This window comes from Bactrocera oleae, chromosome 4, assembly GCF_042242935.1.
Source record: "Bactrocera oleae isolate idBacOlea1 chromosome 4, idBacOlea1, whole genome shotgun sequence".
Lineage (NCBI taxonomy): Eukaryota > Metazoa > Arthropoda > Insecta > Diptera > Tephritidae > Bactrocera > Bactrocera oleae.
This window is the reverse complement of record NC_091538.1, coordinates 2,764,067-2,779,686: the sequence shown is the minus strand read 5'-3', so window position 1 is coordinate 2,779,686 and position 15,620 is coordinate 2,764,067. Positions and strand designations below refer to the sequence as shown.

The 15,620-nt window shown below is 33.2% G+C and overlaps 1 protein-coding gene and 1 long non-coding RNA gene across 7 annotated transcripts in view; one reads left to right on the top strand and one right to left on the bottom strand.

The window, feature by feature from the left end:
* The window catches only part of LOC138857017 (uncharacterized), a 293,806-nt gene that overhangs the window by 27,783 nt on the left and 250,403 nt on the right, over window positions 1–15,620 (bottom strand). The gene's annotated exons all lie outside the window — the stretch shown is intronic.
* pyr (pyramus) overlaps window positions 1–15,620 on the top strand; it is a 57,603-nt gene that overhangs the window by 10,187 nt on the left and 31,796 nt on the right. Inside the window, exon 1 of one of the 3 annotated variants that reach the window (XM_070108353.1) lies at window positions 1,270–2,349. The exons of the other annotated variants lie outside the window; for them this stretch is intronic. Within the exon in view, the coding sequence (XP_069964454.1) occupies window positions 2,348–2,349 (2 nt within the window). The 5' untranslated portion in view covers window positions 1,270–2,347. Of the gene's footprint in view, window positions 1–1,269; window positions 2,350–15,620 lie in introns of those variants that run through there. 3 annotated transcript variants of the gene reach the window in all.

Here is a 15,620-nt window from a genome sequence, read left to right as displayed (position 1 = left end):
AATATTTATAATATATATTTTCATACTCATATTCTAAAAGGAAGCGCAGGCAGTCTTGGAACAAATTTGATGCCAAAAATTAAAAAAAAAATCCATTTATCATATAGAATAATATTGTGTAATGTATTACAAACCTGTAGTACAATATTAGGACAATATTTTTGGCAAATAAAAATATTTTATTTTATATATGTATGCAACTAAGATACTTTAGGGGTCTGTATGCAGATTGTTTTTTTTACCTTCTCTGGTTGCTTTAAGAAAAATACCAGATTCCACAACTTTTTGACTCATATATGTAACCCAAAATTCATACTATAAGCAGTCTTTACTACCGGATTCTACCACAAAAAGAGACCCGAAATCACCATAACCAACGTCCGCTTGAATGTATTGTTGCATTGGAAAATATCATCACTTAAAGCTATTTGCAAATTCTGTCACAAATACAGTGTTCGCATCAAATAAGACATGCGCTCTTAATGAGCCTCTTGGATGTTTTCACAACACGGCGAAAAATCGAAAAATCAGCCGTAAGCCAACAAATAATGAAACTAACATAAACAGCTATAGGTCCAACAAAGTGTGACCAGGTGTAACACCAACACTGAAACGGACAACAGTCAGCGAGATATGACACTTGACAGCAACGAGCACCGAGTGCGCGTACCCGTAACAACAGCCGCCAACGCCGCCATGAGGCCGAACTTCTAACAGCACTTATATTCGTTTACCACATATCACCTATCAGTTAAGTTCGGTTCAATTGAGCTCAGCTAAGCTCGACTGCGCCTATCTCATCAATACTTTTAGGGGGTATTCGGTTTAGCCATTCTATTATAATAGCCCCTCAATGCACATACATACATACACACTTAGGTAGTTCGTGGAGGCGCATATTCGTTTCGTGTATTGTTGTTGATGCGTTTGTGCGCGCACTCCGTAGAATGACCAATTCGTACTCGTAAAGTACGTTCGTACGAAACACGTTGGCTCGCTGGCTCACTAGCCCGCACACCGGTCGTCGTTGCGCCGTTAGGTGGTAGCGTTGTCGGTGGTGGTGGTGCTGAGGTTCGTTGTCGTCGTTTTCGTTGTCGTGGTCGTCATCATCGTCATACCGTCGTTATAGCCGTATTGGTCGTCTGCCGTATAACATTACAGGCGATACGATTTCAGCAGTGCTGCAGCAGCAGCAGCAGCGCCAAGCAAGCGAGCTGGCAAACAGTAGTGAGGCAGCAGCGACGACGGTGTGCTATGCTAAGCCTCCTCCTCTTTCTTCAGCATTCGATTTCAGTACGAATCCGTATCGTATCGGATTCATTCAACACTGAACAAGACATCTAGCATTTAGTTTGTATTTGGTAAGCGTACGTTTCAGTTCTATGGCAACTGTCGTCGGGTTAAGAACGTAGGAAACGCTTCAGTTCAAAAAATTTCACACACATGTGAAGAAAGCAAAAAGAAATTGATTGAAATATATTTTAATAAAAAAAAAAATTGGAAAGTATATCATTTATGAGTAAGAGATAAAAAACGTAGTTGCAGCAGTAGATAACAACAATAAAAAATAAACGATTATTGTGAAATCAAATATAAAAGCGTGTGAATTGAAAAGGCGAAAAATTGAAACGCGATATTTTTGAAAGTGTTGAAAGCTAAGGAAATTCAATTGGAAAAGTGCAAAATTCTACAATTCAAAGTGCATTGCTGAAAATAGTATATACATATATGCAATTTAACGGTAAAAAAGTGAAATTTTGTGTAAAGAAAAGACAAAGTGCTTTTCGAAAATTTGAAAACAAAATTTTAACAAAGATTTTTTAAACGCCGCAAAAAGTGCAATTCAAAATAGCAAAAAATCAGTCAATAAAAAGCACTAAGATTTTTTTTAAAAGTAAGCTAGCGCATTTATTAATAAAATAAATATATATTATCAGCTTAAAATTTAAATTTAAAAATTTCCAAAACACAAATTAACGTTGCTAAAATTTAAAGCAAAAGTGTAACACGCAAACGATTTGAAATAAAATTGATTAAGTAACAATATTCGTCACGTGTTGAAACAAATTGCAATAAGTTTGCAGCGACTATTTTTGAAAAATAAATTTTCAAAACAGTTTTTGAAATCTTAAGCGCGAAGCAAAAGTGCGTGCATCAGCAAACTGCTTTTACATTAGTGCATAATTGAGACGAAAGCAGAATTTCAATTGGTTTTGTATATAAATTAAATTTATTTATATAAAAACACAGCCAATGTTGCATTTTTGTGGTGTTGCACAAATAACCAATGTTGGATTATAAATTAAACCCATATATTTGGGGGATACAATGAGGCCAGAAAGATACGATGTGAGTAGAAAAATAAAAAACTGCTTAATATTTTAAAAAATATATAGTAGAAATAAAAAAATATATTTAGAATTTTTTTTTTTTTTATAAATATCATAATTTGCTGAATTTTTTTTAAACACAAAAATTCCTTTTTTTGTTTTTTTTTAATAGATAATACAATTTGCTGAATATTTTTATACACAGAAAGTATTTCCATTGCTATCGTGTGTATATGTTTACAGAGGGTATCCAACGTAAGGAGATTAGAAAATACTACGGTATACAAGTTAACAGTTATAAACTGTTCGCTAGTAAACAGGTTGTTTATTAAAAGCAGCAACAATAAATTCCAAGATTTAAAACAAAATAGCAAAAAAAAAAAAATTATAATAATTAAGATAAACGATAGAAGTACGACTAGGAGACTTATTTAATAAGCTTCTAGTAAACAGTAAGCAATATCGAAAATATAGTGAACGAATTGTTTGTGAATTTAAAAATAAACGACAAGTGAACATTTAAATATTACAACAACAATTATAGATAAATAGTTATTAAATAGGGCAGTATAAAAGTGACAGAATAGGGCATTAAATAGATTTCAAAATAAATGCGGAACAAATTAAGATTAGTTTGTTATGTTAAATTTTTTGAAAGCAACATGAGACTATCGTTTAAGAAAGCTTTGTTGTACAACATATTAAAAAATATCGAACTTCAAAGGTTTCAGCTTTGAAAGGACTCTTGCAATAAAAGATCTCGTAAATTGAAAGCTCTTGGAGTCAAAGCTGGCAGCAGCTTAATAAACTTTGCTATAAATTATTAACGCTATGAAAGCTAAGAGCTTACGCGCATAACATAAAGTTTTATGAAAGCTCTCCTGAAGTGAAAGCACTTGTGGTGAAGAGTGAAAGCTGGCAGCAGCTTAATACTTTGTTTTATAAATCACATAGACTATATATTAAACAGCAAACAGTTTTCTTGCGCCAGCCACGTGTTAGAAAGCACGTGCGACGCTCCATTCATATGCGGCTTACGGACGTGAGTTTTCCGTCATTAAGCTTAAGCTTCATTTTATTTAAAATGCAAAAATGAACTTTCTGTCGCAATAACTGTTTATTAAAATACTTTTATGATGATTATTTTGTTTAACTACGAATTATATGCTGCAATAAAAAAATACACGCTTATAAAAATAGCAATAACAATTAAATGCCACAGCGGAGCACACACCCCTTTTAAAAGGGCATTATTCAAAAGCACACATACACACACACATGCACAAATGCATATATGAAGTATGCATGCTTGCACATTGAGAAAAATATGTAAATTTTTGTATATTACACGGCGCAGCCCGGTTTTCCCAAGCAAGTGAAGAGCAATCAATGTTCAAATGTTGAAACATTAAAAGTGACAGGGTTGTGCGGCATTGCAGTGTATATATAAGTGTACGGCATGTAGGCTGTGCCAACAACCCTTTCCGCGAGTTGAGCGAAGAATTCGAGTTGGTTTGCATACCACACTTCCAAAGTTGCATACACAAGTTGCAGTAGCTTTCTCAATTAAGTCTGCTTAAAGCAGAAAAAACATTATTTTTTTGAATGCTCACTACCCCCTTACCCTGTCATCTTACCAACATGCACATGTGTTAATTTCCAACTGATATGATATAAATCAACTAGTTGTGTGCGCATACATGCAAATACAACAAAAATACAAATAAATAAATGCCATCTTGCAACAACACAGAAATTGAGTGGAAATGAAGTGAAATGCAAGCAGCCTTACAGGCGCACAACCCTTGACAGCTAACGGAGACAGCGCCGAATCCGCCAAACTGCGGCGAAAAGGTGAAAATATGCTAAAGCTCGCTGTATGTGTATGTGTGTTTGCGGTAATTCATGCAAATATGCTGCGAGTCCCCATGCTTTGCTGGCATTGCGGCGCTCCGCTACTTCTTCTGCTGCCCACAGCTCACGCACCCTGCTCGTGCGCTCGTGCTTTATTTGTAACTGCATTGTAATTTAATTGTTATTGTTACTGTTATTTTTATTATACAGTTGTTGCAGCGCTTTGTGTAATATAATGCGCTCATGCAAAAGGTTAATAAGATTTGGACGCACCTCACCGACTCGTATACGTGTTCCTATGTACATTAGTGTATGTGTTAAGCAGGTAGTGCTTTTTTACTTTTAAAGCCTGCTGCTACTAACCAAGCGCTTGCTATCTACCGTTGTGTTGGCCACATTACTAATATGCGCAAGAATTCGCTAAATTATTAACAATTGTTTGCGGTTAATTGGGTATTGTTGTTGTTGTAAAAAGCGCAATAAACGAGCCCACAATTGCGGTTAATAGGTGATGTGTTAAGCCAAGTTGTTTTAATTATTGTTGGCGCTATAAATGCCTGCGATAAGCCTTCATATTACTGTTAGAAATGTGAAAATGTTTTGTTTGTTTTTGTTGGCGCTTAGTCTCGGTGCAAACTCTCCTACTTTGTTGTTAAAAAGAAGTTCACAACGTTTTGTTGTCGTTTTTCGTGATTAAAACTGTACTTGTATACAATTTAATTACGTTATTGCCAGTATCTGAGTAGATAAAATGAAAAAATAATGTTTGCACAGATTACGCTTTCGTGGAAATTTGAGAGAATTAGAGGTTTTTGAGTTAAGAGCAAGAATTATTTATAAATTATTTTATATTTATACATGCATATATAGTTTGTAGGAAGCAAAAAATATCTGCAATTCTACAATATTAAAAAATCGGTCTACCTTTTATTAAACATTTTACAGAGAAACCAAAAATTTTAAAGTAATAATAATACTTCCTTAAAATATAAAATAGTTACGCCGTAAGGATTCAAATTCTATGTAAATTTTTATATATATGTATATATATATAATAATATAGTAATAATAATAATACTATAGATTTTTGGGTCAAGTTATTGATACATAAACATTTTACTCATAACTTTTATAAATTATGTGTTTTTTTTCAAATATTCTATAATAATTGAAATTTTTCGAAAAACAAATATATACATTTTATTAAAATTATATATTTTATTAAAATATATATATATATATATAAAAATTATAATATCTATATGATTTTTTTTTTATAAACAATTTTTTAATAATAATTTACAATAAAAAACTAAAATTCTTTAAATTATCTGTAAATTTTTTTTATTTTGAATTTTTCGTTTTAAAAAATATTATGAATATCAATACTAACAATACTTTAGATTTTTGGTCAAATTATTGATACACAATCATTTTACTCATAACTTTTATAAATTATGCTTTTTTTCAAATATTCCATAATAATTGGAATTTTTCGAAAAACAAAAATATATAATAATATAATTTTTTTTCTCATAAACCATTTTTTAATAATAATTTACCAAAAAAAAAAAAATTATTATAGAAATTAAATTATTTTATTAAAAAAAAATATTTATACATAAAATAAAAGATTTATTTATAAAATATTTTTTTTTACATATAATTTGTTTTTTTATAAAAAAATCTTTTAAAACAATTTACAATAAAAAAATAATTCTCCTAACTGTAAATTTTTTTATATTGAATTTCAATTTCATTTATTTATTCACAAATTTATCTATACAAAAGTGGTGACGACTTATAATTAAAATAAGAGTTTAGACATAATTGTCTTATCTACTTAATTATAGCAATTATTAATTATGAATAATAATCATTTTGTTCTTAACTTTAATACATAATATTTTTTTGTTTTCAAACTATGTATTTTAGTAATTGAAAAAAAAATTATATATATATTTTTAATAATAATTTAAAATAAAAATAATAATTCAGCTGTAAGGCTTGGAATTTTTTCCTAACTGTAAATTTTTAATTTTAATAATTTACAATAAAAAAATAATTCAGCTGTTAGACTTTGAATTTTTTACATCACTCTAAACTTTTAATTTTGAATTTTTTTTTATTAAAAAAAATTTATAATAAATATTAATAATTAAAAAATTGATATTTGAACATTTCACTCATAACTTAATAATTATTTTTTTTTTTTTACTATAATTTTAACTTGTAATATACACTTTTTTCATTTTGTATCAGCAAAATCTTTAAAAATTATAATAATTTATTTTAACATTGAAGGCTGACTTTTGTAGCTATAATTAAAACTCATTTAAATTTAAGCAAATTGTCACTTTATTTTCTTGACAAAAAAAATGTTTTTAATTTTTGATTTTTGTATGTGATTTCTAGTAAAATAGCACTTTCTTTCCTTTTGTCAAGCTCTCCAACACCGTGTTTTAATAAAGCACTCGTTCGTCATTTCTATGAAACTCAACAAAACGCTACCGCAATAATTATTACTTTCAGCTTTAATATATAAACACATATATATATGTATAGGTATATATTCGCTCAAGATTAATTCAATATGACACGTTACGCCTACGCTTGCACCCAGCGGCTTACACGCTCATTGGCAGGCAGCGGCCACATTTATTATTAATTTCATACCCGTAGTACTACTTGAAAGTATCATAATGCGCGATTATTAATAGTGGTACATTTATAAAAATATCAACAGCAACAGCAACAACAATGCGCATACAGCATCATTATAATTGTATTCAAATTTTATACAAAAGCGCCGAAACTGGCGGGCGGCTGGTCAAGCAGCCAGACAAACTTACACTTTATAAATATATTTAATACAATACATATGTATATATGTTAATAAGCACACACACACACATGTACATGTAGGTAGCAATTAGTCACCCACTCACCAGGGAGATATGCATGTATGTACATACCTCAATAAATATGCACTTGCTCATATATAATTATTTTTCACTCATTTTACAATTGTTCGCAAGATAAGAATAAGTTGCGCGCATAAATTTCGCTTTTGTTGTCTTTTTATTTATTATGAATATTTTTGCATGCGAGCGCTTAATCCCAACGGCTAATAATGAGGTCATAAAGTCGGTGTTGAAAGGCAAATACTTGCTTGTTTGGCAAAATCGACAAGGTGACAATACAATAAATTTGGCAAAATTATGAAAAAAGCACATACATTCGATTATACATGTGTCTGGGTGTATGTAATTTTTTAATGATTTGTGGGCAGCCAGCGGCGCGCAGACAGCTGATGGTAGGCGAAGTCAAGCAGCGCGTAAGCATTGACGCCGATAGCGAAAATTCAGTCAATAGTGAAACTACAGGAACAACAACAAATTATGTTGTAGCGAAATGTGCGATACAAATTTGACACAAAATTACGAAATTATTAAAAAAACAAAATTATGAAATTATAAAGATAATGAAATTAAAAGTATAGAGATATCGAAGATTAATTACCCTCTTTTGGCAGCTCTGCATTAGAAAAAAGTCGAAATTGTTTAGACAATTCTTTTCTTTCTATGTTGCCACACACCCACATAAATATGTGTAGATTCTACACATGACAAAATTTGCAGGTATTTGGAAAGTATTATTAATTAGCAAAATAAGTTTATAATTTTGCTATCACTCGCAATGACTTTGCAGTTTATTGTAGTTGTAGTCATTACCTGTGCGTGTGCCTATCAAAGACCTAATGAGTGTACAAATTGTTATTTTAACTCAATTATGTCTTCAAAAGGCGCTATTTCGTGCGTTTTTCTGACAAAAAAAAGATAAATACTGCTAAGTCAGCATATTTCTATATGTGCATGTGTATATTTGTATGCATTTATTCCACTTTTACATATTTAGAGTCGTATAAATGCTGACAGTTGAAACTTGTGCCGACCAACAGACAGTGACAACTCGTCATAGGTCTCATATTTATTCCAATTACTGTGTAGACCAAAACTGACATATAAATTGACTGCCAGCGCCTTAATATGTATGTATGTATGTATTAAGAAAAGCTAAATTTGTAATATAGAGTTCTGGTATGCTAAATGATATATGTAAATTTATTTATTAAATGTGTTGTTGTGTCTGCTGTCTCGTCTGGTTACGAATTTTGTGTTTACTGTTAAAGCTTGAGGTTAGCTCAAATAAAGTAGAGTACTTAAGGAATTTCATAATGGACAAGAGAATTAATTTTTGTACTCAGCAAAAGACTTATAAAATTACAAATTAATTTTTTGCATACTTGTATTTTTTTTTAATATTATATAATTACTAAGTATTAAATATATTAGATATATAATATTGTATAGTAATTATATGTATATTTAAAAATTTATTATAAATTACCATATAATTTCAATGTATCATAATTTTCATTATCTGCGAAAAAAATTGAGAAAAAATATGCCTTTTTCAGTTTAAGATTAAAGAAAATCGATTTTGTTAAAAAATATTTTTTTTTGCTTACAAGTTTTAATGAAAGTGCCATTAGTCACATGTCAAGCATATATCAAGCAACGAATTGTATAAGTATAAGAAAGTAACACTAACACTGACAGCAGCTTTTGGCAGTTACGATGCAAGTAAGTTCCTAAACACAAAAGACAACAACAACACTAACATTAAGTCGAGCTAAAAAATAGCAGAGCAAATGGCGGAGGCCATAAAATTTAGTAATGTGCGCAAAAATAACAATTTTCAGCAAAAAGTGGAAAATTTCAAATGCTTACAACTTTTAACAGAGAAAATTACAAAAAAAAAAAAAAAAAGCAAACTTTTATTGCCTGCTGCAGCAGCTAATTTATGTTGCACTCGAAAAGCGCAACAAAGCAGTGCTGGCAATTGTTGCAGCGCGTGCAAGCACATGCATAAGCGCTCAGCGTTTTGCGGAATACATTTTCCTGGCGCCGACACAAATTTTCCGAATAACAAAGAGCGTCGCAGTGAGTAAGAAAATAACAAAAATAGTATTAAGAAATACGTTTGCGATAAAAAAGTTGCACGGAAATTTGAAATTACAAAAAAGCGCAGCAAGGAAGGGCAGCAACATTTTTCGTTGACATTAATTGCCGCCGCTTGGCAAAAGCTTAGCAACATTGTCGTGCAGCGGCAGGTCGTTTGCTGTTACGCGTTGCTTGCTGTGTAATTTAACGCTGACAGAAGCATTGGTTTGTATGTGTATGTATGTGCGTGCGCGCTCAACTACACATGTACTTAGCCGTACTTCAATTATTTACTGCGCGCCGTAGGTGTGGTCCGCATCTCTCTTTACGTTCTCGTTCACCGCGGCCTTTGCTTGCTTGCTTTTCCAATTACCTGACCGCCCGGCATGTTGACGCTTTCCATTCACACACAGTATCGCATAGCGCTGAGTGGCAACATGATTTAAATGAAAATTAAAAAAAAATAACTACAACAGATTTGAGCACACTGAGCAGCGATTTTAATCACCGAGCAGCGCATAGACGTCGCATATTTCGATCGCTTCGTTTGTTGCTAGCGCCAACGCTTCATATGCACATATACATAGATGAGCGCGTCTGTATGTACATGTATGCTGGTTGAGCGCGCCGGCAGATTGTAGGTCAGGTGCAATATTTCCTTGGCTATCAATTGCTGAAAAAATGGTCGCGGACACACGCGCGCATATATAGCTTCAGCGCCATTTCGCCTACGGCTAATGCGCAGGTCACATGTAAACGCTTTGTAAATTGCCATAATTTGTGAGTAAATGGCCGTCATGAAATTAGGCTCAGTAGTTGGTTACCACTTTACTGCTGGTTTTTCTGCAAACTGCTTTTGTTTATATACATACAAACATACTTATTTATTTTTATATATATTCAAGCATATTTTACTTGCTAATATTTTGAAAATAATTTTTTTGATTCTTCGTTTTCTTTAACCTGTCGCGCTTTGTTGGCGATTTTTTGGCGCATGGCATAGCATTTGTTGGCGGCGCATTAAAATCTGCGCATGCGCGTACGTTTGCATATATGCGCTGTTAATATTCGTTGCTTTGTTTGTATAGCTGCAAACAAGTAAATAAATTGCACTAACCGCATGCGCAGCCGCGCAAAATGAAGTATGAGTTGTGGCGGCGCGCGCATTGACCAACAGCTAATAGTGTGCAACGCGCAGTGACAGTCAATGCACTTGTAGGCTGAAGCAACAGCATTTTTTCTTTTTTTTTTTTACTAAATTTTTACGTTAACATTTATTTAGAGTTTTTCTTCATTAGCTTTAGTATTTCTTAGACATTTTTCATTTGGCTTATTTTATTTGCACACACTGTCCGCACGCTTGTGTAAATGCATATGCAAATATTTGGAGAATTTTTATTTGCTTACACTTAGCTGTAGGCGAGTGTTTGGGTGGCTGGCGCGTTGAGGGCTCTGTCTGCGCGTTGGCTAGCCACTCGCTGATTGGCGCGCATAAATACGCGCGCATGTGTTGTGATGCACTCGTCGTGTTCCTGCACATAAATGCATTTTATTATTATCATATTTTTTTAGTTTTCCGTTTTTTTTTGTCGCTATGTTTAATTTTAGTCTTTTAGGTGCAAGCAGTTGCGCAACGTACATCAGCAGTGCACAGCCGCAATGGCACGGTGGCACTCGACGGCGCGACTGCTTGAGCGCCCAGCCACCCATTAGCGTTATAATGCTCGTGCATTAGCAGCACACGTCGATAATAATCATTGCCAACGAACAAAGCCAATTGTGTGCGCGCGGCAAGCATTTCCATGCAAATATTCATTAATGGCCGCGCTTTGCAGGCAGCGACAGCACAGCTGAAAAAATATTTCATTACTGATTGTTCGCGCTTCTGGCGACTCACACGCACGTACATATGTAGAGTGCAGCAACGGTAATGGCGGCGACAGCTAATTTGCACCTTCGCCTTTTATGCGCTTTTTAGCTGTTTGACACTTGCACACACACACACACACATTAAAAATCGTATGCGTCTATTTTTACACTGCTCACCTAATTTTGAGCGCACAAACACACGTTTTTTTTTACATATTTTGCACCTTTCGCAAATTTATTGATTGGCCTTTCTTTTCCACCCTTTTGCGCTTGGCATTGACAGGTGGTGTTGGCCGCTTGACCATCAGCGCGAAACGCCTGCCTGACATGGATTCGCATGCGCATACGCATTCCTCATGATTGATGCTAATTTGCTTGCAAGCATGCGAAAAGTGTTAAAATATAATTAACTGACGCTTGAGAAAGTGTTGACGGACCTTGCCGGGTCAACGATTACTTATGGTAGGCCAGCAGTTGTAAAAAAATGTTTGTTTGGGTTTTCGCTAAATTCTGAATTTCGTTTTCGATTTTAGGAATTATTGACATATTGAAAAAAAAATCTTCTAACAGCTACTGGCTGGGAGCTGGTACATGTACTTATATACATATGTGCGCAGAAGCAGTAGCTCACAAAAATTTTCGGTTTTGTTTTTGGAATTGCGACAACAGATATTTTTAAATATTTAATAATATTTTATTATTTTATTTATAAGTAAACTACTTATTATGAAAACATATTGAAAGGAGTCTCGATTTTTAATCACTTTCAGATGTACTACGCAACAACTCTAATATATATAATAATTAATTTTAACACTTTATTTTTCATTGGTGCGCTCGAAAGTTGTAATTAAATTTAATAAACACAGCTGTTTTTCGTATATAAGTATGTGTATTACTATGTAAGCACAGATTTTACGACTTTTCTAATTGCATACGTAAGGGAAAATGTGCTGCAGGCAATTTATAGAAAAAGAATTTTTAGAATCAAATATCTGCTATTTGCAAATGCTTGTGCGCTAAAAAGCTGTAAAGCGTATTAACTAATAAAATTCCAATACAGTGTCATAACAGCGCTGGCGATTAAGTAAATAAAAATTAATTAATTTGTTGAGAAAGTCATAAAAATATTAAAAATGTAACTATTTAAGAAATTATTTATTGAACAAGCCATGTGAGAATATTGATAATTAATTTTTCTTTTAATTTTTTATAATTTTTTAAATTTCTCATGCGAGCTCAAATTTAAATAAAATTTTACTATTTTTATAATTAATATTTTTATTAATATTTTTTGGCTAAATATTATAGAATTATATATTTGGATTTATAATTTTTATCTCTAATATTATCTATTTATACATATTTCATACATTTTTAGCAAACATTTTTTTTTTTTTAATTTTTTAAATAAAATTTTTCCGTACCGCAAAAATACAACCCTACAGCATGGATATGCAAATTCCTGAAGTATTATTGCATTGAGACGACTAATTAAAATAATAAACAATCAAAATCCGGTTCGATTGGCTTAAGGTATTTATTGACATTTGTTTATGCATACATTTTTTAGCAAATATTTTTCCTGAAGTTTGTTAATTGGTGGAATCCGACAGCAGGTTTTGTTGAGGAGAGAGTTGCTAAATTCAATTGTTTGTGTAAAAAGTGCTTAGAGTGTTTTGAGCGATTTGGCAATTAGCTAGGTACATAGTTATATATAAATAGAAATGATTTTTTGTTTAATTATTTGAGTTACTAGCAATGCTAGGAAGGTAGCGCCTAAAAGCTTGCTGCAGTGAGTTATAAGCGCAAATTTATTACGCATAAATACGTTGAGAATTGCGTGCACAAATGCAAATGAAATAATTCTTCCACGCAATTAGGATATTATATATTATATATTTTATTTTTATTTTAATTTTTTTAAATATTTTTTTTTTTAATATTTCGCTTAATTTTTTTTGAATAAACATTTTATCGTCTCTCTTGTGCACTATACATTAATTACTTACCGCATTATCAACTTCTGGCATTACGTTGTTTATACCAGTACGTAAATGACAGCAACAACAAACAATATTTGAAATGGACTTAACATATTTATTACACAATAAAATATTATATCATTTGATGGCTCGTTAAAAATTTATTAGTTGCTCGAACTAAAAACAGCAATTTTAGATATTGCAACAGCAACAGCAACCACAAAATAAATGTAAAAGCATGTAAGCACTGAAATATACATATGCTTTAGGGTGGGTCAAAAAAAAATCATTTTTTTTTAACTTGGTACTCTGAAAAATAAGTTACCATTTTTGTAGAGCAGTAAATTTCCTATAAAAGTAGGAGTTTTCTATTATAAAGCAAGGTTTACGACAACTTTGTTGCAGAGCGTTCAATTTCCTGCAAAATCTATGAAACAAAATATTTTTCAAGTTGAAAGCGAGCTTAGAGTTTTTCTATCTGATATTATGAAAAAAATAGAAAACTGTATGGCGGAGGACTTTCCCGTTACAATTAAGAGCTCATACTTGGAGAGACTTTCTTAGTGGTGTCTAAGAACCTATTTTTCAGAGTAGCAAAAAAAAAATTGTTTCACGACCCACCCTAGTATGTACATATGTATAAATAGGCGCTGTATTGATACTTGTTGATTGATATTAGTTTCATTGCCGCACGCGCTTGTTGTGGTTGCTTCTGCGTGTGAGTGTCACTTTTATTGAAGTTTATGGCGTTAAGCAGAAAGCAATCACCATGAAAAAAATGTTTACTTAGAATGCAAAAAGGCTCTAATTACCAATTTCATAGAGAACGTGTATATATGGTATTTATTTTTATGCTATGCTTTATTGTCTTAATAATAAAAATTTACAATTATTTACCATTTTGTTAATCAAAGCACAACAGTTCTGTACGCATTTACCAATCTCTGCCGGTAATTGTGAGTGGTGTTGGCGACAAAGCGCAAAAGAGAAAAAATGTTGATTTCATGGCATTCGCCGACGCGGCGAGCTGCCACTAATGGTGTGACGATTATAAATTTTCATAAAAATATTTACAAGCACACTATATTTACGTGATTTTATTAAGTAAATATGAGCTAGCTTGCCGCGCCACGCAGACATTATGCTTGGCAATGCCAGAGCTACCAACAGCTAAAGCGCCCATTGGGAAATGCCGCGCATAAAAGCGCCTGTTAGGAGTCACTTCGGTGAGTCACTTCAAAATTTAATACTATAAGCCGAGCTAATTATTATTTGAATGCATAAAAACTGTGTTATCACCAAAGGTTTAAGCGTTTCCCGCAGCAATGAAATTACTATAAGAGAAACAAAGCATATTTTTACAAATATTTTACATTTATTTTTAGTAGTAGTAATAGTGACTCACTCACTAACGTTAGACGCTTGAGTATGCGCGCGCAGCTTCCCGAGAAAGTAGATATTAGTAAGCATTTAAAAGGCACTTAAAATTCAAATCAGTTTCGTGCCTTGCTCACACATTTTATTTTATTGGAATTCACATTAGAAAATGTGTTGCAACGTTGGTGGTTTCAAAGTGCCGCGCTGACACTCGGAATTGTAACAATTTTTCATGCGCACTTGGGTGACAAATCGTTCAGGTGATTGAGCTGGCGACTGCGCGCTGCTTAAAAAGCGGAAAAGGTATATACACACACACACACAAACACATACATATAAGCATTGGCCGTTATTTGTGTATGTGCGTGTTATGTATGTTGAGACAATTCTATGGCGAGCTTATCTATGTTCCATTTAGGCGCAGGCGAAGATCAAATGGAGACTATGAAAAGAACGGCGCGCTGAGTGGCGCAGGTGAGGAACCACAAAAGTGCAGGAATTTGTATATATAACTATGGCTGTATCTGCATGTGTGTGCGTGTGTGCGCCTTCATTATTACTTTTTCCCAATTGCCGGCGGCATTTGTCTGCGCACCAAAAAGGGCGCACACCAAACAAAAGGTGGAAGGAAAGGTGGGAAATACAGTAACTTGAAGATTGCTGCGCTCCGTCTCTCCATCTCCCTGGCGGAGCGAAGCGTTGTGCTGCAAGTGAGGCAAAAACGGCTGATAGACGGTAGGCAAAGCAAAGCTGTGACCAAAGCAGAAATGTGGACGTGAAACGTGCATGCTGCCAATACAAAAACAAATAGCAACGCATATAAAGCGAAGCAACAAAAGAAGCAGAAGCAGCAATTGAAACGAAAATCCTTGCGGCTATAGCCGAAGCAATACAAATCAAAAGCATTCAAGAAAATAAGCATGTTACTGGGCGCTTCCCCTTTTCGATACACACACACCTATATGTATATATATGTAAATATGTATGTACGTACACATACTCATAGCAGCGCTCATTCAACGTGTTTGGTGTTGCTTAGAAATATACAAATGAGTTTGACGAATTTCGCAATTGCCACGGCAGCGTCAAGGGTTGCCCATCCATCCTGCTTGCCGTTCATTAATGCCGTTGCGCTCGTTTGCCTCAGCATAGAAAACAAACAATCTTTGGCTATGATGAAAAAGTGTACGGTCTTTTGT